General features: G+C 41.2%; 1 protein-coding gene across 4 annotated transcripts in view; it reads right to left on the bottom strand.

The window, feature by feature from the left end:
• Positions 1-130: 130 nt before the first annotated feature.
• Positions 131-23,336, bottom strand: part of srpk2 (SRSF protein kinase 2) — an 87,870-nt gene continuing 64,664 nt past the window's right edge. For 2 of the 4 annotated variants that reach the window (XM_037766057.1, XM_037766059.1), the window contains 9 exons: positions 20,383-20,548; positions 18,147-18,187; positions 16,995-17,325; positions 14,474-15,481; positions 12,156-12,256; positions 10,407-10,514; positions 10,226-10,295; positions 6,602-6,694; positions 131-2,386 (listed from right to left, as the gene is read on the bottom strand). In XM_037766057.1, coding sequence (XP_037621985.1) covers positions 2,202-2,386; positions 6,602-6,694; positions 10,226-10,295; positions 10,407-10,514; positions 12,156-12,256; positions 14,474-15,481; positions 16,995-17,325; positions 18,147-18,187; positions 20,383-20,548 — 2,103 coding nt within the window. In that variant the 3' untranslated portion in view covers positions 131-2,201. Of the gene's footprint in view, positions 2,387-6,601; positions 6,695-6,991; positions 7,085-8,473; positions 8,644-10,225; positions 10,296-10,406; positions 10,515-12,155; positions 12,257-14,473; positions 15,482-16,994; positions 17,326-18,146; positions 18,188-20,382; positions 20,549-23,336 lie in introns of those variants that run through there. The other 2 variants (XM_037766058.1, XM_037766060.1) reach the window with 2 other exon arrangements.

Raw genomic sequence — 23,336 nt, 5'->3', positions numbered from 1 at the left:
CTGGATCCATTAATTTACAATTTTATTAAATCTGTCAATGAAAAACACAGACAAGAGACGCGATTCTGTCAATGTCATCAGGAAGAACAGTCAGCATGGCTGAAAGAGTGAGATCAGGAGGTTTTGGTGCAAAAAAAAAACTCATCACATAACCCTTTATTGCAAAACTGTTGATTTTTTTTTTTTTTTCATCACCATCAAGAGCCCAGATAGAGCAGCACTGTTCAAGTAAGGAGGGAGGGGAGAGGTGACAACTGTGTAAAAAAATCTTTCAATAATAATAATAATTAATAATAATAATAATAATAATGATGACAAAAGAAATAAAAACATCTCTAAAAGACAAACACAATCACCTCAGTATAAGACGAGATTCTGTCACGGTCACAACAACCAGAGAAAAGTTGTTTTCTTTTTTTTTTCCTCTTTTTTTAATGAATTAAATAGTTTTTAAAAATATCTCACCATTTACTTATAGTCATCTTTTTTTCATTTATTGCGAAAAATAGGCAACTGGACTAATTGTGATGATGCGAGTATTTGTGTGTGTGTCTGTGTGTGTGTGTGTGTGTGTGTGTGTGTGTGACAGAGAAATAGAGATTAAGTGGAGAGATATAGTGGAACGTCTTGGAGCGTTGGCACTGAGAGCAGCAGCAGCAGCAGTGTGTGGCAAATGCAGTACTCTCATTCAGCCACTGAGTGGCACAGTTCAGTCTGAACATTCCTCCAGGGCCGGAGCTATGGCGGCCCGCCCCCCCCCCGTCCTCCACTGTATCAGAGGAAGTCAAGATATGCCAACAAGAGACTCCGTTTTTTTTTTTTTGGAATGATGCTTGTGTGTTGAAACTTTGTCCACTTTGTCGCTTATCTGCGTTGCAAGATCTCAGTTCTATGTACAAAGGTTTCAAATCCCTGAAGGACATCTACAAAGACAAGTGCAACCTCCGTGTGACCATCCCCTTTCTGGAGTAGCTCAGGGATCACAGAGTTCCTCTATAGGGGGGGAAAAAAGGGGGGAATAGTACCAATCAGATCAGGTAAACGTGCCACTACAGGACTCTTCTTGGGAATAAAAGTCAGGAATGATGGCAGAGGACCAAGATTTAGGAATGTCAAAAGCTGGAGAAGAAGGGGTTGTAACGTTCCTCACACGGGGCACCAAAATATCCTAACGTAATTCTTTCTAACAGAATGTCCAAGAGAGGTGATGAAACGGGAAAGAAATGCACAAATAAAACAACGCATCCATCGTCCGTTTTGTCATATATCCGTTCATGCTGATCCATCAGTCTCTCCATGCATTTTAAAAATAGTCTTTAAAGACCAAGCAGTCCTCCTCCGTGTCGAGATGATTGTATTTTTGTTTTTTTTTGTTGCTCATCCCGCACTTTTTCTGTCCGTCTTTGTCAGAGTGGCGCCCCCCCTGGAGGACTGGCTGCCCTCCAGTTCTCTGAGGTGCTCCCCCACACACATTTAAGAGGGGGGTATATGGAGAACCAAACAGGTAAGAGAGGCTTTTTGGGATTCATGGAAGAAATCAGGGTGTAAACTTTTAGTCTGATGTGGGCGGTTTCTTCCATAGCAAAGGGTGAGGGAGGGAAGTGGGCTGGAAAGAGAGGAGACGGGTCTATGTAGGCAGATCTTGAGCACAGGCACATGTGCTCATTATCTCTCTTAAAAACACACTAAAGTGTCTGTCTCTGAGGCCCGGGCTATGTAAAGGTCATGGCAGACTGAGCTTCTCGTTGACTTTTCTTTTCACGTCATTGAAAAAGATCAGCAGCTGTCAGCGGTCCATGACTGGATCCAAACAAGGTAAAACTGAGAATCCAGAGGAGATTAAGAGGGAAGGGACGGGCTGACATCTTGACATCTCCCCTTTCACATGAGCAGCATCCATCTTCAAATTATCTATTTTGGGAGTTTTTTTTTGGAAGACACAGCTACTATGTCATGTTATCTCCATAAGTCTTTACATTCCTTATGGGAAAAGATGAGGGGCTTGTGTGGGACTAAAAGCCTACTCAGAGAAGCATGAAATGGATGTGTGGGAAAGGGCAGGAAGGAATCATCTACTCCCGACTCTGTTTGTCTCCGGCTTCTCTCCACACTGTCGTTCCACGGGCCGCCACCAGGGGGTGATGTTTGGGCTAACTGTTGGGGGGGACAAAGGGAGGAGGGTGTCTGATCAGAGATCGCGGCTACGAGTTGAGCCAGGGGTGGTTGAGGCATTCGCCAGCCGAGGCCCTCTTCTCAGGCACCATCTCCAGCATGGGCAGAAGGAAGTGGGTGAAGTGGCCGGCGTCTTCGTGCGCCCAGCCGTACTTCTCCACCAGCACGTCGAACAGGGACCACGGCTTCAGCTTGGTGATGTGCCTCAGCTCACCTGCAGGGGGCGATAGGGAGCAGAGTCAATGACAGCAGGAGGATGTGAGGAGAAGAGAGCGTGGCGAAGACTAGACGGTCGGTTCACCCAAATTATCAAAAAAACACAATAACACTGGTGATATTCAGTCTTTTTAACTTGTTTTCAACAAAAAACAAGTATTATCTGTGTAGCCAAAGCCTGATATAGCTCATTCCGATGGAGCTCCATTGTTGTCCATAAACATCAATGAGCCACACCGGTACTAGCTGACATGTTCCTTCATTACGATGATGGGCACTGTGACTTATGTGTAAGTTCCACATATGTCGTCTTCTGTTAATATACAATAGTTCACCAAATGTGTATTAATGCACAGCTGAAAATAGTCCCCAACAACTAAAATGTAATCATGTTTAAGTAACGTTTGCTAAAAATCTACTGTACAGTGCCCAGCTGTTTTAGCCTTTTTAGAAAAAATTAAACTATATAAAGTGGTTCAGGAATGAGTCCTAAATCCCGAAATGAGTTCGCATTTTAGCACTTCCGGTTCCCTCGTCTGGAAGTCAATGTTGTTTTTAAATGGGTTTTTAGTTAGATGCTTGAAATAAGGTCTGTGGTTAACACAAGCTTAAGAGATTTTAATGTGCTATGATATAAAATACGTCAGTAAATATCCCACTTGTGAATTTTGAAGCTTTTATGTGAGACTACTAAACGTCATCACGCCGACTCGTCCTCCTTTACAGCCTCGTTGTGTATACTCACGCTCATGCGACCGAGGTGCAGTTTGTTTATAGCCAAACGTTAGCTTTTTACTTCATGTTCATTTGTGAGAATTAACTGGCTGAACAAAACGTGTAAGTATCATAAATATTGTTTACCACAGAGCTGATTTTCTGCAATAATCCAAAACCCAATGAAAAACTCCCACTGGCTTTTTGTGGAGGGAACCAGGGCGATGCTAACTTCCTGGTTGGCCTACAAAAATCTGTCATCCCTGCAGCGCTCTATATTTATGACCCATTTTTAAAGGTTTACATTATCAGTATGAACAAACAGACTTTGGGCTGAGTGCCACAGATGGAGAAGGAAATTCAGAAAGTATTGACAGACACGGTTTGTTGGTTTTGTTTTTTTCATTGGATTTGTTGAAATAAGAAAATTATAGTATAACACCAGCCTTATCGTTTAACTCTAGTGATATCTACCCATGCAGAGAGTTTTGTCATGATTTTATGAGGTGAATGCATCATTAATAAGATGCTGACTACATTTTCCTCACCAGAGAGATTATCCAAACACCAGGCACGTCTTTTTCCTTTTCTCTGTTAATCACTTCATCAGATGCATGTTTAAGGAAACAGTGTCTAACATTTCGGGTTGATCTATTAGCAGAACTGAAATATTATATTCATAACTATGTTTTCATTAGTATATAATCACCTGAAATTAAGAATCGTTTTGTTTTCGTCTTCATATCTACATACAGTAGGGAGCGGGTCCCCTTCACAGAGTCCAACATGTTTCTACAGTAGCCCAGAACGGACAAACCAAACTCTGGCTCTAGAGAGAGACTTTCACGTGAGACGCAGAGTGTAAAACCGTGGTACCGCCAGCCGTCGTCTGACTTCTGTTGCTCCTAAAGTAGTGTTATTATGGTGAGGGTGAACTCTGAGCGAGGTGAGCGGCGTTACCACGGTTTTGCACTCTGCGGCTCACGTTAACCAGTCTTGGAAAGGGAGGAATGAGCTAAGGGGTATTTAGTTGGTTGCCACAACATCCTACACACTGTCCCTTTAAAACACAGTTTTAATGGTAAATTGAAAATGTCGCAGCAGAAAGAACATGATCTAACATAAGAAGATCTAACTGAAGCTAGTATCAATACAACAAGACTCGGTATCTGTATCTATTCTTTAGGTATGAATATGGTAACCTCTAATCTAGAGTAACCACAACAAAAAAGATGTTGCTGTTGAATTTTCAAGTGCTATTTTTCTGTAATTTTTTGCTCACAAACACAACTATCTGCACGGCCTGATTCCACAAGAGGTAAGTAGATTTCTTTTGTTGGTTATTTGGGTGAACGGACTCTTTAATCCGACGCCATAGCAGGCCATGACTCTGCAGGCTCCAGCCAAACACTACAGCAGCTGATTTCACTGATTAGTCCGGCCTCTCTGTTTGGAAGTGTGCTACTCAGTGAGGTGCTGCAATGATGGACCGAAAACCTGTAGAGTTCTTGGCCGCAAAACCACAAGAACAGAGGGCGAGAGAGAGAGGTGGATAGAGAGAGAGAAAGACAGAGAGAAGTGGCGACGTAATGGAAACAGACGAGGAGAGGAGAGGAAGGTGTTTATTGTTATTAAAGAGAGGAGGAAAATGATTGGCTGGGAAGCACAAGACTGACGGAAAAGTATGAGAGGATGATTAACGATGGAGGTCCAGTTGAAACCATGGCCGCCATGGTAACCTCTCCTTCCTATACACTGATTGGAGAACACAAGATGGGAGAAAGGAAACCATAAAGACTTCCCTTATATTGTATTGATCAAGGAACAACAACATTTTGTTTTGTTCTTTTGCATTAATGGAGACACTGCTTGTCACAAATGACAGTATGTCTATAACCTTTAGGTATTATAAAAGTGTGTGCAAGCATGTTTCAATTGTTTTGTCCCCAATCAATGCACAGATCGGTGTGCACGAAGGAAACGAGGTAACGAAGCCGCTCGACTGCACGGCACGGCCGAAGGCAGCGCGGCAGACAGGAGAGGCCCACAGAGAGAGAGACAGAGCGGGAAAGTCAGACCAGATTAACAGAGCGCCGAGGGATAAAAGGGGAGAACATTGAGACATGGAGTGCAGGCTCACTCAGACCTCAGATAGAGACAAACATCAAAGGCAGAATATTCAGGTCTCATGACACATTATGAAGAATATATGAGCAGAAAAAGAGGAAGGAGATCGAGAGAAAAGAAAAAAGGGAATAAATGAGAGAGTGCACGGGGTTATCAGCTGTACCAAACACACACAGATCCACACACACTTACCAGGCTCAAAGAAGAGCAGAATCACAGACGTGTCAAAGACCTTAGATGCAGTAAAAGCTTTGCTGTTCTGTGAGTTACTGACTTTACTGTCATTCTTATTGTTAATACTTCTATTGTGATGTTACTGCCAGAGTAGACTTCTTTAAAGTGTGGAGGCTTTAAAGTTATTGATCCTAACTTTGATATCCAGTGTTTGGTGATTAATTACTTCTAGGTTTAATTAGTTGTTTACACAAAATTAAACTGCTGAAAAGAAAGCTAAACATCTGACTATCTATTGCTGCTCTGCTGGAGTCTATATCTTAAGATAACAATATATTTTCAGATTATTTAGAAAAATAACTTCTGATTTTAGTGAATCAAACTGACTATTTTGCTGCATTCCAGTGCCAGATGATTAAGACAATCACATAAAAGTATTAAAATGCTAATTGAATAGGGATGGGCGATAAAGTTGAAATCATTATTACAATATTAAGAACATTTTTCCTGTACTGATATGTCACAACGTGGGAAATATTGGCGACAATCACATGTAAAATAATTAAATTGATGTTCAAAGAAATTAACTGTGTACTAATCTTGTACTTTAAATCAGAAAAAAAACTTAAAATGTGTGCAACAAAACCTTCAATATCTCATTTTGTTTTGTTTTTTTTATCATGATTTGCTTGGATTCATTAATTTGGACAAAATTAAGTCAAATGATTATTTCTTTTTTGTGATGTATGTTTTAGTGAGCATATTTTTGTGAATAATGTCTCTTTACTTCAGGTCAGAGCGAGTTTGCCTTTATTTATTAGTGTGTTTTTTATTTATTGTGTGTTCTTATTCCTTCAATCCAAAAAGATGTTGTCTTACTGGAGACAAAAAAAGTGAAATCTGAAAGCCTGAAACTCAAATACAACGTGATCATAACATGATGATATAATACCAATAAAAAATGAATAAACTATAATAATGAATTATCGCCCAGCCCTACAAGTAATCCTGCATGTTTGCTGTGATTGACAACTTACCTGAAACTTATCTGAACTGACTTAATTCAGAATACTGTGGCGGTACTACGGTAACTTTACTACACAAAGAGCTTGATCTGAAGACATCTACGCAGTTCCTCCTGTTACTACAGCTACAGCTACAGTACACCTGACCAACCACCAACCACAGTGTTGTTTACCTTTCTTGGAGAAAAACTCTCGGCTGAACTTCCCGACAGCGAACACTTTGCGCGGGACCTTCCCAAGGAGCTCCATGATCAGAGCGATGTGGTCTGCCCACCACCACATACATCACAGAGGGGAACAGGCACGGTTTCAGCATTACAGCATGCACACACACATCAACACGACTGGCTGCGTGGGACTGACACACACTGCTGCCTCTGGGATACTGCATGGACACACTGAGGAAGATTGTTGTCACTGTTTTCAGTCACAATTTGATTTAATGAAATCAGCAACATAAGCTTTAAGTTTATATGGTGTCCCGACTGTCTGCCAGTGTCCATGTCTGTCCATTTTTAGACATCTGTGTGTCCCAGTCCCACCAGCTCTCTAGTCAGCGCTACCTCTTCGGTTGAAGAACTCCCGGGAATATTTTCCAGAGAGTGCAAAGTGCCTCGGAATACAGCCCAGCAGCTCTATGATGTGGGCTATGTGGTCTATGGAGGAGAGAGGGAGGTGGGAGGAGAGGAGGGGAGGAAGGAAAAAGGAAGAAGGACGCCATAAAAAAAAGAGAGAAAGGGTAAAGAGAAGGAAGGGGAAACTTAAATGAAAGGGAAGGAGAGATGAAAGTAAAATGTAAGGAAATTGAAAAGAGGGTGGATTGTGGGTAGGAAAATTAAAAACAGGGACAGGAAGTGAGACGTAGAAAAAGATCACAGAGGGGTCGGGGGGAGGAATACAAAGAGGAAGGAAAAAAGAGACAGTCACAGACAGTAAAGGAGAAAAACTCTGTGTTAGTGAGCTGTGCCTCCACAGCAGAGATGATGAAATGAAATGATCAGAATAAAAGTCACATGCATTCACATTCATGAACTGAATGAACTGGAAACCCGAAGCTAGATTTTTCAATTTGGCGTCAGCGGCGGGAGATCAAAAGGAGTAAATTAAGACGTCACGATAAAACTGGCTAACACTGGCTTATTACCTGTGCAAAACGTGCAAAAAATGTGTCACATGCAATGAGGAAAGTAACACAATGAGCTGGTTAGATTACAGATCACAGGAGATGAAGAGATGGAGGTGAGGATGAGGGTGCAAATATAGGGACTGTGTTGCTTGATGGAGCAACATGTGATCAGGATATAGACGCTCATATACTCAGGATATACAGGACTATAGGACACAGTCACCGTTTTACGGTTTCTTGTGAACTGACCTGTTATGGCGACACCAGGGGTCAGCAACCTTTACTATCAAAAGAGCCATATTAGGCAAAAAAGAAAAATCTGTCTGGAGCATTGTGATGAAGGTTACACAGTTTATAGTCTAAGTATATAGTATATAAGTCTAATGCAGTGAGGGCCAAAGAGACAATGCACTACGGAGTATTAGGGCCACATTGAAGGAAAAAACATCTGAGATTTACACAATAAAGTCGTTATATTATGAGAAAAAAAAGTCGCAATATTAAGATAATAGTCATAACTTTACGAGAAAAAAGTCGTAATATTACGAGAATAAAGTCATAACTTTACGAGGAAAAAAGTTGTAATATTAGGAGAATAAAGTCGTAATATTACGAGAATAAAGTCCTAATATTACGAGAATAAAGTCATAATATTACGAGATAAAAAGTCAGAATATTAAGATAATAAAGTCATAACTTTACGAAAAAAAGTCATAATATTACGAGAATAAAGTCATAACTTTACGAGATTTTTTTTTTTTAATATATTAAGATAATAAAGTCATAACTTTATGAGAAAAAAACAAAATAACACGTAAAATTACTTTATAATATTATGACTTCATTCTCGAAATCTCAAATTTTTTTTTTTTTTTCCTCAATGTGGCCCTAATACTCCGTCGTACCGTCGTACCATAGACCTACAACAATGATAAATAAAAATGAAAATGTAAACAAAAAACACTTATTCATTTCCATTTTTAAAACTCCACAGGGAGCCACTGGAGAGGAGCTGAAGAGCTGCAGGTTGCTGACCGCTGAACTAGACATTGAGCACAACGACAGGAGTTGTGTGAGCTCCCTGTGTATCTATAACATTTGAACCATTCAGGTGTGTGCGCGTACAGTAGGGTGAGGATGAGAGGAGGCATAGCAGCAGAATAAAAGGACAGGATTTATAGTTGACAGTGGATAGGGGGTTGGGGGAGAGGGATGGCTATTGTTTAAACTATAAATGAATGAATCAATGAATGAATTTACAATACTGGTACTGATCTATCACAGTTTGTGTCCATTGTTCAGATGCATTGTTAGAAACAAAAACTCCAATTTTATATACAGTAGATCAATGGTTCCCGACCTGGCGGGATCCGGGTCTCCCTTAGGGGGGCGTCAAAGATCACAGGGGGTGCACCAGGATTCGTCTGCTATGACGTTGTCAAAATTAGATTTGTATGTACAACTAAAATCATAATAACTTACTGGATAATTTATTCAAAAGTCTGTATATAAAACTACCACTGATAATAGATGACATGCTTATAAAACAACAAATGCATGTTTAAAACTCCCCATACGGTACAATCAACAAAATCAAACACTTCTAAACGTCTAAAAAGAAAATGTTGCAACAAAAAAATCTGTAGTCCGTGTCTGCACTTGTATTAAAGAGGACCTATTGTGCTTTTGTGATTTTTCCCTTTCCTTCAGTGCGTTATATAGTTTTTTGTGAATGTAAAAGGTCTGCAAAGTTACAAAGCCCAAAGTCCACACCAAAGGGAGTAATGTGTGCGTGTCCACAGGATCCGTCCTTTTCGCACTTCCCATTCATCGTCTATGTTAGCAGCCGTGAGATGCATTCTGGTAGCGTGGTGGCGCGATTCGAGAGACGTAGTGTCACGACGGCCGTTTGCATAAAGTTGAGCGCTAGTCACTCCCCGGTGGACACGTACCATTACTCTCCCCGACAGAAACACTGCGCCTGAACTGCCTGAACCGCCTTGCTCGAAGTCCCGCCTTTTCTGCCGTGATGTGGTGATGTCACCAAGTAACACATTTGCATAATACCTGCCTAGCGGCTAGTTTGGCACGCCCTCAAACAAAGCTAGTGAGAGCGGAGCTGGAGCGGAGTCCGAAGAGTTTGGTTCAGCGGACCGAATATAACAGTGTGCCAGCTGAAATAAAGCGTTAAAGCATGTCAACGTACTATGAGAAACCCAAAATACAGGTGTGCACCTGAAGATAAGCATAATAGGTCCTTTTCAAATTTAATTACTAAAAGTGAAGTGAATGCATTTGAAGCTGTGACTGACAGTTAGCAGCAGCAATGCATCTGAACAATGGAGAAAATCTGTAAAGCAAATTGAGGATAAATAGCACACAAACACAAATTTTCCTATGAAAATACATTGACTTGATTAAACTTTTTAATTAGAACATTAATACGACATTTAAGACACTTTGCTTTTGTATTACTGTGAAACATTTCCCCCTCACTACTAGCTCTTTTTCATCTTCTAGTCAACATCTAGAATATATTGTAGATGAAGCCTGCAGTCTTGAGATACAATATTCAGCTATGATTCCCCAGTGGAATACTTTCAAATGAGGAGTTTCTATATTTGGAAATTAAAAGTGTGTGTGTGTACGTCATAAAGATGTAAATACTCACCCTCATCACGGGAGTAGTCCTCTCCAGAGTGGGGCTCAAACAAGTAATCTCCAGTAGCCAGCTCAAAAGCCTGCAAGAGACCAAACAGAGTACTGTAAACAAGTCTTTGCTGAGTGTGTATGTGTGTGTATAATTTAAAAGGAATCATATATGTACAGTATGTAATGTACAGTATCCTCACCATGCAGGCAGTACTCCAGATGTCTGCAGGCGTGCTGTAACCAGCTCCTATCAGGACTTCAATGGAACGGTACTGTCTCGTCTGGATGTCCTCTGTAAAGTGCTTGTGCTGGAGAGGAAAAAAAACATGAACAACAACAACGACTCTCGTTGCCCCCTAGTGTCTCGTCAGCCTATGGCACCCACCTTGAATTTTTGCCAGAGGAGGTGGTTGAAATGTCGATAATAAAATTAACCCTCTGAGACCCACAATAGACCCGTTTTTGTCTTTTTTTAAAGGGGTCCATGGGGTGTTTAGGGGGAGATAGCAGGTCAACAGTAGATGTCACATAGAAGTGGTGATCATCATCTGAAAGCTGTGAACCTGAAGATTAATTTGAGATGCAGCTCAGCACTGTGTGTCAAGTTGTTCTAGTTATTAATCAGAAATAAACATGAATGAATGAATGGATTATTTAATTAAAATTAATTGTAAAAGTGTATAAGGGTTTAGAACATTATGATATAAGTATATGTGGCATTCCCATGCTCACTTATGTCTCATAAAATGGTATCAATTTTGGGGTTGATACCATTTGTTACACAGATTTGGTGCTAAATTTAACAATTTTTTTTACCACTGAAGAATTGATAAAAATGATCAATAATCCCTCCAAAATACCACATTAAGACACCAAGACCTTGAGGAACACCATAGAAAAAGACATGCTGTGATTTGGGATCAAAAACTTTGGACATTTGGAGATTTCTGCAAGAATTAAATTTTTTGGCGGATTGGATGATGAGCACTTCTGTTGTGGAAACTGCTCAGAAATCTCCTTATTGTCAATCTAGCTAGGAAAGCCATCCATCCTCTGAATGCTCTAGGTCTCTAGTCTGATCCATCCATCCTCTGAATGCTCTAGGTCTCTAGTCTGATCCATCCATCCTCTGAATGCTCTAGGTCTCTAGTCTGATCCATCCATCCTCTGAATGCTCTAGGTCTCTAGTCTGATCCGAACCATCCTCTGAATGCTTTAGTTCTCTAGTTTGATCCATCCATCCTCTGGATGCTCTAGGTCTCTAGTTTGATCCATCCATCCTCTGAATGCTCTAGGTCTCTAGTCTGATCCATCCATCCTCTGAATGCTCTAGGTCTCTAGTTTGTGGCGGTAAAGTTTCATAAGGCCGTGATTATCCTAGAGGTCACCACAGGTCATTTTATACAGTGAGGTCACGTTTCAAAAAATGGTCTTATTACAATGCATGTCTCCTATGAGGACTAACATCATCACACATGAATCCAGTTGGGCTCATTGGATCCACAAGAGTCTCAGCTTTACAGTGATACCCAATTTATGTAATTCAGAGACTGTTTAGGGACCCCAGTATGCAGAAATATCATATATATTATATATTATACTGCATGAAAAAATTGCATGTGATTATCATAAAGTGGGCATGTCTGTCCTTCATGACAAGCTACCGATGGAATCATCAGGTTTTCTAGTTTCATATGATACCAGTATCTTCACTTTAGCTTTAAAAAAAAAAAAAACTGAACCCGCTACAACCTAAAAATCGCAAGTTGTGTTAATGTGTTAAAGAAATCAGTGTTATTATTGCGTTAACTTTGACAGCCCTAATACTAATGAAAACATAAGTTATGAATATTATATTCTATTTCTGCCAATAGATCCCCTGAAATCCAACACACTGGACCTTTAAAAAAATATGCGCCAAATAAAGTAATATCAAATCCCTGTCTTACCACCCAGCAGGCATTTCCAAGATCAGCGATTTTGACTCGAATAGTCTCGGCGTTGCGCGGGTCTAGTGGGTTGATCAGGAGATCTGCAGCTCTGGCCCTGACTGGGAGGGGACGGAGTGGGAAAGAACAGGGTTAACACACACACAGGAAGTAGAGATAAGAAGAGTTTACACACTCTAATGTAATAATAAAGAGAGATAAGATAAGATATACTTTTAATGTCCCTATAGGGAAATTTGTTCTTGACTCTGTCTGGCAGTTCCACAGTAGATAAAAACATACAACTAGCTTCCATGTAACACACCACATAATATACATTTATTATAGACCAGGAACTCTTCAGCTCTTACAACAAAGAATCAATTCCTAACTTAGTCCTGACGACCTATTTGGAGCGTTGTGTCACTAACTTTACCTGGTGTTTGCACTCGCTGAGAACAGTTTTGTTTAAAATCCTTATTTAAAGCTGCAGTAGGCAGTATATTTTTTGACATCACTGCGCAAAAATTACATAATAACCTTTCAGCATATTGTAATTCAAGTGTTCTGAGAGAAAACTAGACTTCCACTCCTCCTCATGGCTCTGTTTTCAGGCTTTAAAACATCTAGCCCGTGACGGGAGACTTTGACCAATCACAGGTCATTTCAGAGAGAGAGAGCGTTCCTATTGGCTGTGCTCCGGTCATGTGACCGGAACTTGGCGTTCCTTAAAGAGATTTCCAACATGGCGGCCGCGTCACAAACGTTCTCATGTTCCAGCTAAACCGTGCACTACAAGATGATTCTGAGAACATCTGAGGAGAGAAATAGACATTAACGTAACAGAATATTGATTCATATTTGATCAGCGCTGCCTAGTTTGACCGTTTGGTCGGTGTTCGCGAGTGATTGACAGCCAGCTCTCATAGACGGCAGCTGGACAGCAATAGGAACGCTCTCTCTCTCTGAAATGACCTGTGATTGGTCAAAGTCTCCCGTCACGGGCTAGATTTTCTAAAGCCTGAAAACAGAGCCATGAGGAGGAGCAGAAGTCTAGTTATCTCTCAGAACACTTGAATTACAATATGATGAAAGGTTATTATGGACTTTTTGCCCAATGATGCCAAAAATATACTGACTACTGCAGCTTTAATGTCACGATATAGCGACCGCTTTATAAAAATAACTTTTTTTTAATCATATTTGCTCCAATCTCGCCTACTTTAAGCTCTTGAGATGTGAACTTAGAAGTGACCCTGGAGCTAGAAAGTTAGAGTCTGAGTTAACGATAATATAATGAACACTGTAGGTGGATGAGTAATGGTGGTGGTGAGTCATTAATAATACCCAGAGGAGATTATGTGGACGCTAAAATGTAATAATGAGCAACTGAACTGTATGATCTTCCCAGGCAGCTATGATGTATAAGATAGAAAATCAAAACACAGTTACTGTTACCTCACCTAAGATCCAAATTAATTATCATTATGCTTTTTTTCCTTTTCGTCATCTATCCAAGTAGAATTATCATTTACATGTAATTTACAAGATTCAAATTTCCTTTTCAATAGAGATTTTGGCAAGAAGGAAGCATAAATCAGGCAGCATTAAATCCTTTGTTGTTACAATATGAAATAAATCTGATAAATACAGAATGAAAAGAATTGACAGGCGATATCCCACTCCAATTATGGAGCCCCAACGTGTTCAGTATTATAAATTAAAAGAAAAAAAACATTATTAAATAAATTATCACATGATTAAAATGTGTAAAATATATAAATGAACCAATAAATTGTGAAATATTTAAAGAAATTATTCACATTCAACTTATTGGTAAGAGTTATTACATCATAATTAGTTATTCTTATTTTTAGGAAAACATTTTTATTTGAATTAATTAAATTTAATTTAATTACAATTTTATGAAATAAAAACAGACTTTTGATGAAGAGAACTTTCAAAAAAAATTGTCTGTAATGAAATTAAAATATACTCCTGCAAAGCTCTTGAGAGTTAGAATGATTAAATAATATATCATAATAATCAGTTGAATTTGTCTTAAATTATTTGACAAATTCTTAGGTATTTTTTATTTTTTTTATATTAACACAGTTTATTCATGTGGTTATTTATTTCTTATACCATACCAAAACATAATTCTAGATTCTGATTGGCTGACAGCGGGATAAAGGATGCAAAATATAGTGTAAGCAATGAAATAAGAGTTCTAGTGAAAGTACTCTAAATGAGTAAATGTAAATTTACTCAGTAATTAAATAATTATGTGTGAAAATAATCATTTTGTGTGTGTAAATCAGTGGATAACCACGTCTTACCTTTGGGTGTGTCTCCCGTGCTCGAGGACGACACAGTGCGACTGCGGTCAGCGACGGGGCTGTTGGGCGACCGGCCTGCTCCGATGTCCACCGTTCCTACGGAAATGGGGTTTCCCGGCATGGGATCCAAGGGCAGGTCGGGGAAGATAGGCACGGTGGCCCGATGGCGTTCACGGTCACGGTCACGGTCACGGTCACGATCACGATCACGATCACTGCCGCCGTTGGTCAGCCCCGGCTCGCCCAGGTCGCCGTTATACAGCTCGTAACCGGAGCTGAGAGAGTTGTCCCTGTCCGTGTAGCTGAGCTCGGACTCCACCAGGGGGCAGAGGAGAGGCTCGGGGGTCGGCGATGGAGGCGGCGGATTGCCGGGTTTCGGTTTCAGTCCCTCCGATCCCAACAGAACGTGACCGTTGGTTTTGACCGAATTGCTCTTGTTGTTGTGGGGTTTGATGGGGGAGGTGGAGGCCGTGAGGAGTTCCGTGGTCGTGTCGTCATCCTCGTCGTCGTCATCATCATCCTCCTCCTCCTCCTCTTCCTCCTCCTCGTCCTCCTCATCCTGCCCCTCCTGCTCCTTTGACTCCTTATCCTCCACCACTGCTGCCTCCTCTGTTTTGTTCTCAGTCTTTGGCTCCTCTTTCTCGTTCTCCTCTCTTTCAGTCTCTTTCTCCTCCTCTTCTTCTTCCTGCTCCTCCTCCTCTACCTTCTCCTCTTCCTCATTCCCATCCTCTGCCCCCTTTAATCCCTCCTCCTCCTCCTCCTCCTCCTCCTCCTCGCCCTCCTCGTCCTCATCCTCGTCCTCTACCTCTGCTTGTGTCTGATCTACATTACCTTCATCTGTATTGGAGGGAATGGGGGCATCTTTTTCAACGGTAGGCGTGGGCTCTTCCTCCTCTTCCTCCTCCTCCTCCTCATCCTCCTCCTCCTCATCCTCCTCCTCCTCTTCCTCGTCGGGGTCTTCATCAGAGATGTGGAGTGCGTTGCTCTGCTCCTGGGGAGGTGCTGCGCCTAACATGGAGAGAGCAGAGAGAAAAACAGTTAAAGAGAGGAAGTGGGTGGGAAGGAGATATAAACGCAATGAAAGACAAAGTGTAGGCAGCGAGTAAAGAAAGAGGCTGGAGAGAAGGAGGCAAGAGACAAGGTGAAGAGACAGAAGGTGGAGGAGGGAGACAGAGCTGCTTTTTTTTTTTTTTTGTGAATCAGCCGAGCCTCCATATACGCAGCGGGACTAGCGTGGGCCGAGCGGTTGGAACCACTCCACCTTCTATTCATTCAAAGACAGACTGCACAAACCTACGTACACGTACTCACACACTCAATCAGGCTGCAGATCTTTGCTTTAAAAAACCTTTCTAGTCGCTGATAACCTGAATACAGTAAACAGACTGGACTGTACATCGCACCGTTAAAATGAAGAATAAACACCTCAACGTCAAGTATGTTAAACGACTAAAGATAACAACCTGGTGACTTTAAATTAGGGCTGTTAATGCAAAATCGTTTTAACGCCACTAATTTCTTTAACGCAATCGATCTTGCAGAGGGTGTACCGGGGTCAGTTTTAAAGCTAGAGTGAAGATACTGGTATCATATGGTAAATGGACTTGCATTTATATACAGCATATAGCGCTTTTCTAGTCTTCCGACCACGCTTTACACTACATGTCATTATTCACACATTCATACACTGATGGCAGAGGCTGCCAAGGTGCCAACTTTGCCCATCAGGATCTAATTTAAATACTCATTCACACACCGATGGCTATGCCTTCGGGAGCAATTTGGGGTTAAGTGTTTTGCTCAAGGACACATCGACATGTGACCCGGAGCAGCCGGGGATCGAACCACCAACCTTCTGATTGGTTGACAACCTGCTCTGCCCTCTGAGCCACAGCCGCCCCCCTAGTGAATGTACAGTGGACGTTTGTGCAGAAATAACTGCTGCAGCTCGTCCAGACCAACAGAGGTTTCCCGTGTCTTGTGAAGTGACGGGGCTCCGCAGAGAGAAACGTTATCGTCTCCAACCAAAACTCCGGTGTCTCCCCTGTTCCCTCCGGCCGCGGTCGGGAGGCTGAGGCAGGAAAAGCCAACACTAGGATCAGCATTGATTCATGGAGAGACCTTCGTCTGATCAGCTAACATTACTGCCAAGCAGCTGAAATATAGAGTGATATTGTGCTTTTAGCTGACGTGTGTCGCCTCACTGTTTTGAGCGATGCTCGTTCATGTCTATGTAGAGCGAGCAAGCGCGAGCCCGACGGTGACTTTCGTTGACTTCACGGTCACAGGTGTCGCTGTTAACAAGACATTTCTGATTCTTACATAGAGTCCCTTTAAAGTTGTAGCTTTAAGAGGTGCATGATTATTTACACATTATCATATGTGTATTAGTAACATTATATCAATATATATCACGGTTTTCGTCAATACCGCAACACATCTCAATATTTAGTAAAGCTCTGTGATGCTAATTCAGCATCATGCTGTATTTATCGTATTACGGTTGGTAAACTTGACTCACATGTATGATTGGTCAACCTGACGGGCCTCTCCCTCTCTCTCTCTCCTCCCTCCTCCTCCTCGTCTTCCCCATCCTCCTCATCGTCGTCGTCCTCGTCGCTCTCTCCCAGGGCCATGCTGGGGCCCAGGTGCGGCGTCGGCGGCTGCAGCGGCGAGGACGGGTCGCGTTCGTGCTCCTCTTTCTCTTCTTCCCCGTCTTTGGCTCTCTCCTCCTTCTTCTCGGCCTCTCTCTCCAGAGCTTCGATCTCCAGCATCCGCCTCTCCAGCAGCTCGGCCTGGCGCTTCTGTTTCTTCTTCAGCTTCTTCTTCTTGTTCTTGGAGATCTTCCCCACCTGGGACAAAAAAAACAGGAGTCACAGAGGGGGGGGACACGAGTGAGTACGAGGTATTCAAGAAGTAAAACGTTTTGATATTTATTTGAATTGTGGGTGATGATTTGTGAGTAATGTCCACTAACACCTCCACTGTATATGGATAATAAATATTATATGTCTCTCTGAATTTCTGCTCCTATTTTTATATTTCCTTATAGTTAAATTGTTCATATTTGTTACACTTTGTTTAGCTCTTTTCTTACTGTGTTAGCTGATGCTTCTTGTTTTTTGCACTATCCCCTTTGCTGCTGTACACTGCAAATGTCCCTACTGCAGGACTAATAAAGGAATATGTTATCTTATCTTATTTGATTATGTGAAGAAAAAAAAAGCTGAAAACCTTTTTTTTTTTACGTTCTGGAGATGCATCGACTGTATATTATATAAAAGAAAGTTCCTCTGACAGTGACATGCAAATTTCCAATTTTACTGCATCTAGTTTGGTATTTTTTAAAGTTTGCAAATTGCGTAATTTATTAGGGATTCCTTAAACATCCGTCTTTGTTAAAGTAGAGCAGTAGGAGCTTTGAAACCAGTTTAAAAACCTGAAAACATTTTGAGGATTGCCTATAAATATTGTGGTGCACTCAGTACGCTCACTGTGCCGCCGCTAGCTATCACAGAAATCACACCAAACAGTGTGAAATGCTGTACCTTATTTTTGACTTTGTGTGTGTGTGTGTTTATGTTTGTGTGTGTGTGTGTGTGTGTGTGTGTGTGTGTGTGTGTGTGTGTGTGTGTGTGTGTGTGTGTGTGCACTCCTCTCATTTCATACTCACATCTGTTGTACTCACCGGTTTGAGCTGGGGGGCTGTGCTAACTGACAGACACAAAGAAAAACAACAACAATCAGAGGCTTCAAACTTTTCACCGACATCAATCCGGCAAACCAACAACAACAACTGAGTTCACACCACGTTCAACATCCCGCTCGCCTGGAAAAGAGATTGTTTTATACACCCGGTACGTACAGAATCTGTAGGTGAAATGAAGAAAAAGATCCTTCACACTCCCACAGACCTTCTTCTCTTGTCCCAGATCCATAACATTATGGTTTATTCTTCTCGTGGCTGAGAATGTAGCTCCTATATAGTACAATATCTGTCACCTCCATCATCTGACAACAATCACAATGTGGGTAATAAACACACATATATATATATATATATATATATATATTTTTTTTTAATATTTGTTTTTATATATATATATATATATACACACACACATACATACTGTATATATATATATATATACACACATACATTTTTCATATTTTCCATAAATGCGCTCGTAATATTCACGCTCAACAGACAAAGTGGTGCACAAAATATACATTTTAGGATTGATTTTAGTGTCATCTACTGAGGGTGCAATAATATATAAAACACCAAAAATATTCCTAAATAAACTTGTTATAACACAAACAATCCAAAGTATGTTGCCATTTTTGTCCTTCGTTCCTTCAATCTTTCCTGAAACACATCACAGATGTCAAATGAAACAGAAAAAAAGGACATTTTTGCTATAAAAAGCACGTCCGCAAATGTTAATGACAATAAAACATGTTGGTTATTTTGCCTCTTCAGTCGCCACCAGAGCCCTTCTGTGTTGACAGTTGATGCTTCTGTGCCTCCCTTTAAATTGTGTAGAAATGTAAGCAGTATAATTGGTTACCCTGAGGCTCAAAGAGACTCCATCCGCTGATGCAAGCAATAGACAGCTCATGTGGGGGTTCACCGGGAGGACAGGGTTCATGTCGAGTTTGTCAAGAACTCGCCTTTTTTTTCTTTTCAGTGGAGGAACTCGGTGACAGGAGATGAAAAAGCGAGGAACTGGGAAGGCACAAAAGGCTTCCTCTTTGTTTCCTGAGCACTTCAATATTAAACATTTTTTTCATTCGTTAAAAACATATCAAACAAAAAAGAGATTTATTACATTATTGACGATTCATGATTTATTTGCATTGACTATGAATGCCAACATCAAATCAGGAATATGAGCTATTAACCTACAACATGAACTGCAAGCTTCCCCTTTTACCTAAAATTGAAATGTCTATGAAGAAGCTGCACATCTTGCATAAATAAAACACTAAATCAACAGACTTCTCTGCATGCTGGGTTTCTGTGGAGCTATGCTGCTGCCAAAGTTATACATGTTTTAATTTACCAAGTAAAATAAATGCTAACTTGGTAGCAACATTTTGGGGGAAAAACCATGTAAATTGCAAAATTATAAGAAATAGTTTTATATTTCGGTAAATATCTTTATTGGCTTTCTCGCCAAAAGTGACGGTACGTGTCCACAGGATCCGTCCTTTCCAAGCTTCCCATTCATTGTCTATGTAAGCAGCCTTGCAATGCATTCTGGTAGCGTGGCGGCGCGATTCGAGAGAGACGGACCGTCACGTTGACTGTTTCTCATTTGCATATAAAGTTGAGTTCTAGGCGACTTTATGCAAATCAGTCCGACACAACTCGCCGACTCTGGGAACTCCCGAGAAACTTTTAAACTAACGGTTGTCAACCTAAAATAAAGACAGATTTCGCTGGCTTAATTCTTGTTAGGGATGCTAAATTTGAAAAATGTTCTTAACCGATAACCGACCCTCGTTAACCGATTATTAACCGCTAACCGACAAGATTTGTTCCTCGCGCAGTGTACGAGCACAACAGATAACTGAGTCTCCAGTTCACCGTCTGGGAGCGTTAACTCAGCAGCTACGATGCTGCGTGTAGTGTCGCGGACATGCAGCCACTTTCCCAGTAAAAGTCTCCACCAACGCCCCTGTGTCCCAGTAGGTAAGAAGATCGAGCGCTCTCATGTCTGTATGCTTCATATGAAGCTACAGCCAGCAGCAAGTTAGCTGAGCTTAGCATAAAGACTGGAAACAGAGGGAAACAGCTAGCCTGTATTGCCTCTTCTCATCTAACTCTCAGCAAGAAAGCAAACTTGCCAAAATGTTGCATACCTCCTTTAGTATTCCCATAGCGTGAGTGTTTGTGTGTCTACCTGCCGATCCAGACGGTGGGGGGGCTCCAGCTTTCTGCCATTCGGTCGCCTCCATCGCCATACGCCTCACAAAGGCGTCATCTACGCACATCAGGATGTTCTCCGGCTTGATGTCCGTGTGGATGATTTTACATTTCGTGTGGAGGTAGTCTAGACCCTGCAGGACCTGCAGACACATTCACATAAACAGACACAGATTTTATTACTGAAAAACAGCTCTTCTAAAGAATGCAGCCAAGGCCGCTCTCCCTCTTTATCTCCCTCCCTTTCATTCCTTCTCTCTTTCTCAGAGCCAAATTAGCCGTTCTTCTAATGCCTGTCATTCTCCGAGGCCAGAGAGAGGAGAGGCTGTTTGTGTTTCACTGCTTCTCTTGTTTGTTTCTGTCCAGAGGCTTTGAGATTGAAGCGGGGAACCGTCTCTAAATTTAATTTCTACTCATCTTCAGCTTGGCTATCGAGAGGCAGGCGGGGGGGAGGCTGGCAGCGGCTGAAACGGCTCAATGACTTCACATGCTCATCAGGTGGCTGCCTGAAAGCACTGCGTCTTAGGATGGCAGCGGCACTGAAGTGTGAAGTGCACAATGGCATGCACTGTATTATTAGGCCCAAGTATTGGGTGTGAACTTTGCTGTCTGAGCCCGTCTCTTGCTCTTTATATGTTAGATTTCTTCATCCACTTTCTTTTCTTTCTTTCCTCTCAAGTCTTCTACAGTCTGTGAATACAGTAAGTTAACCTCTCGAGTCAGTCTCAGTACAATAATACACATTCATGTTTCATGATACACGAACTTGCCTAATTTAAAAGTACCAGAAGAATACTGAGAAGGTGCAGTCTGCTTGGTTTTAGGTATCTTTCTTGTAAATATCAAAAAACAAAATCGACTCAACCAACTCTTAAAACTGCATAACTACTCATCAGTAATGTCAAATGACTTCTCTGATTGTTATCAAACTATGAAAGAGGCTGAGTTGATAATCATGTCTTTGTCCAGACAGTGCTCAGGACACTGAAGAGACACAGCTCTAACATGCTCGACCTGACAGAACAGAAGCATCAGTGAAGTTGATAATATACACTTTACTATATGACATGTTTAAACTGCTGTATGTTTCGGGTGGACTTGAAAATTCCACATGAATACAATGAAAAGCCAAACATCTGAGTTTTCCACCAGCACTTAAACACAACACGCATTTGTGGATCGGAGTAAAAAGCTCCAAACACAAATGTAACCCAAACCACATGAGTTGGTAATCTGTCAATAAAACGCATAACACATGTTTCTGTTTTTAAATGTTACACAGGAAGCATTTCAAATTAAAATGTTATTACATTTATGAAGTCATTGTTGGAAATATTTGCATCATTTTGCAGAATTATTTAACGGGACATGTGTTGACTATTTACTGTACCGGCCAGATCTGAGTGAAGTGTAGTTTTTAGATTTTAATGTCTGTCTAAATGTTAGTTTTTTGCCTTCGCTTTTATTGTCCTGTGCACACAGGACATGCATATGTGTAAATAAGGTTGAATTTGTTTGAATTTGTGATCATACATCTGTCATCATCACCATCGTCATATACCGTACAGTTTGTTTTTAATGTGTGTCGAATGAAACACAGATTTGTCAGTAGACAAAGGCTCCGTTCACACTGCAAGCCTTAGAGCTCAATTTGGATTTATTGCTCAGATATGATTTTTTTGTTTGGTTGTTCACATTATTTTTTTAAATGTGGTCAATATCAGATTCCAGATTGATCTGGTCACGGTCCTGAACTGACCTGCAGGTGCAGAAGAACAATAATAAAGACGTCCCACGCAGCACGCTGGTGTACATAAGTAGTAGATGATAACAAGGACGAGGAGAATGGGAGCCAAATATTTAATTAGGAGCAATGGCTATTCTTCTGTTCGGAGGTGTGTGTGGAGCCGGAGCCAGGAGTGGTGGGATCGTGATGTGAATATGGCTTCACTGAAACAGATTTCATCCAACATTTCAGGATGTTGAGAGTTACTTTTAACTAACTTATCTGTCAGCGTCCCTCCACGGGATCTAGGGCGGGAGTTGAGGCCCACTTCTGATTGTTAAAGATTTTTCCCGAGGACCACCTTCCCAAATAAATGACGAACTGGAACACTATGAATATGTGTTATGCCACTGTCAGGTGTAATGACCCACATAAATATTCAGCTTCCCCTCAGCCATCCCTCCCTGCCGTTATGAATCCAACATATTCAGGTTCATATTTCCTCACCACACGCTGTGGAGCTTTTACTGGAGCTGGGTTGTCTCCAACGGGAATTTTTCGTTTCAATAACCAATCCATTTTGTGTCACTGCATCCGAAACATATATGTCTGTAAAGGGGAGACTCGTGGGTACCCATAGAACCCATTTTCATTCACATATCTTGAGGTCAGAGGTCAAGGGACCCCTTTGAAAATGGCCATGCCAGTTTTTCCTCGCACAAAATTTAGCGTAAGTTTGCTGCATTATTTAGCCTCCTCCCCGACAAGCTAGCATGACATGGTTGGTACCAACGGATTCCTTATGTTTTATAGTTTCATACGATATCAGTATCTTTACTATCGTTTAAAACTGAAAGACAGAATAGTGTCCGTCAGATTTTGAAGAGGTTAATGATCTAACCATTTAGCAGTGTGAACGTAGCCTTATATTAAATTCTCGTTACTGTACTAGATGAATCGGGTGTTAAATGTGATTAAACATGCCATTGGTAAATGTCATAATCAAGTAAGGACACAGCTCCATTCAGGACAAATATTTGATAAATATGTGACCTTGTTTGATATGTAACACACTGCCACTCTGAGGGGAAATCCATGTAATGATAATGGCAGTGGTGAGATGCGTAATGTATCCAAATATTGTGGAAATACAGTCAGCAATGTCAGCTATATTGTCTATAAATAGATTTGGTGTGTGTGTTTGT

Source organism: Sebastes umbrosus, chromosome 4 (assembly GCF_015220745.1).
Source record: "Sebastes umbrosus isolate fSebUmb1 chromosome 4, fSebUmb1.pri, whole genome shotgun sequence".
Classification (NCBI taxonomy): Eukaryota; Metazoa; Chordata; class Actinopteri; order Perciformes; family Sebastidae; genus Sebastes; species Sebastes umbrosus.
Note: the sequence above shows the minus strand (reverse complement) of the source record. Positions and strands in the feature narration are given on the sequence as shown.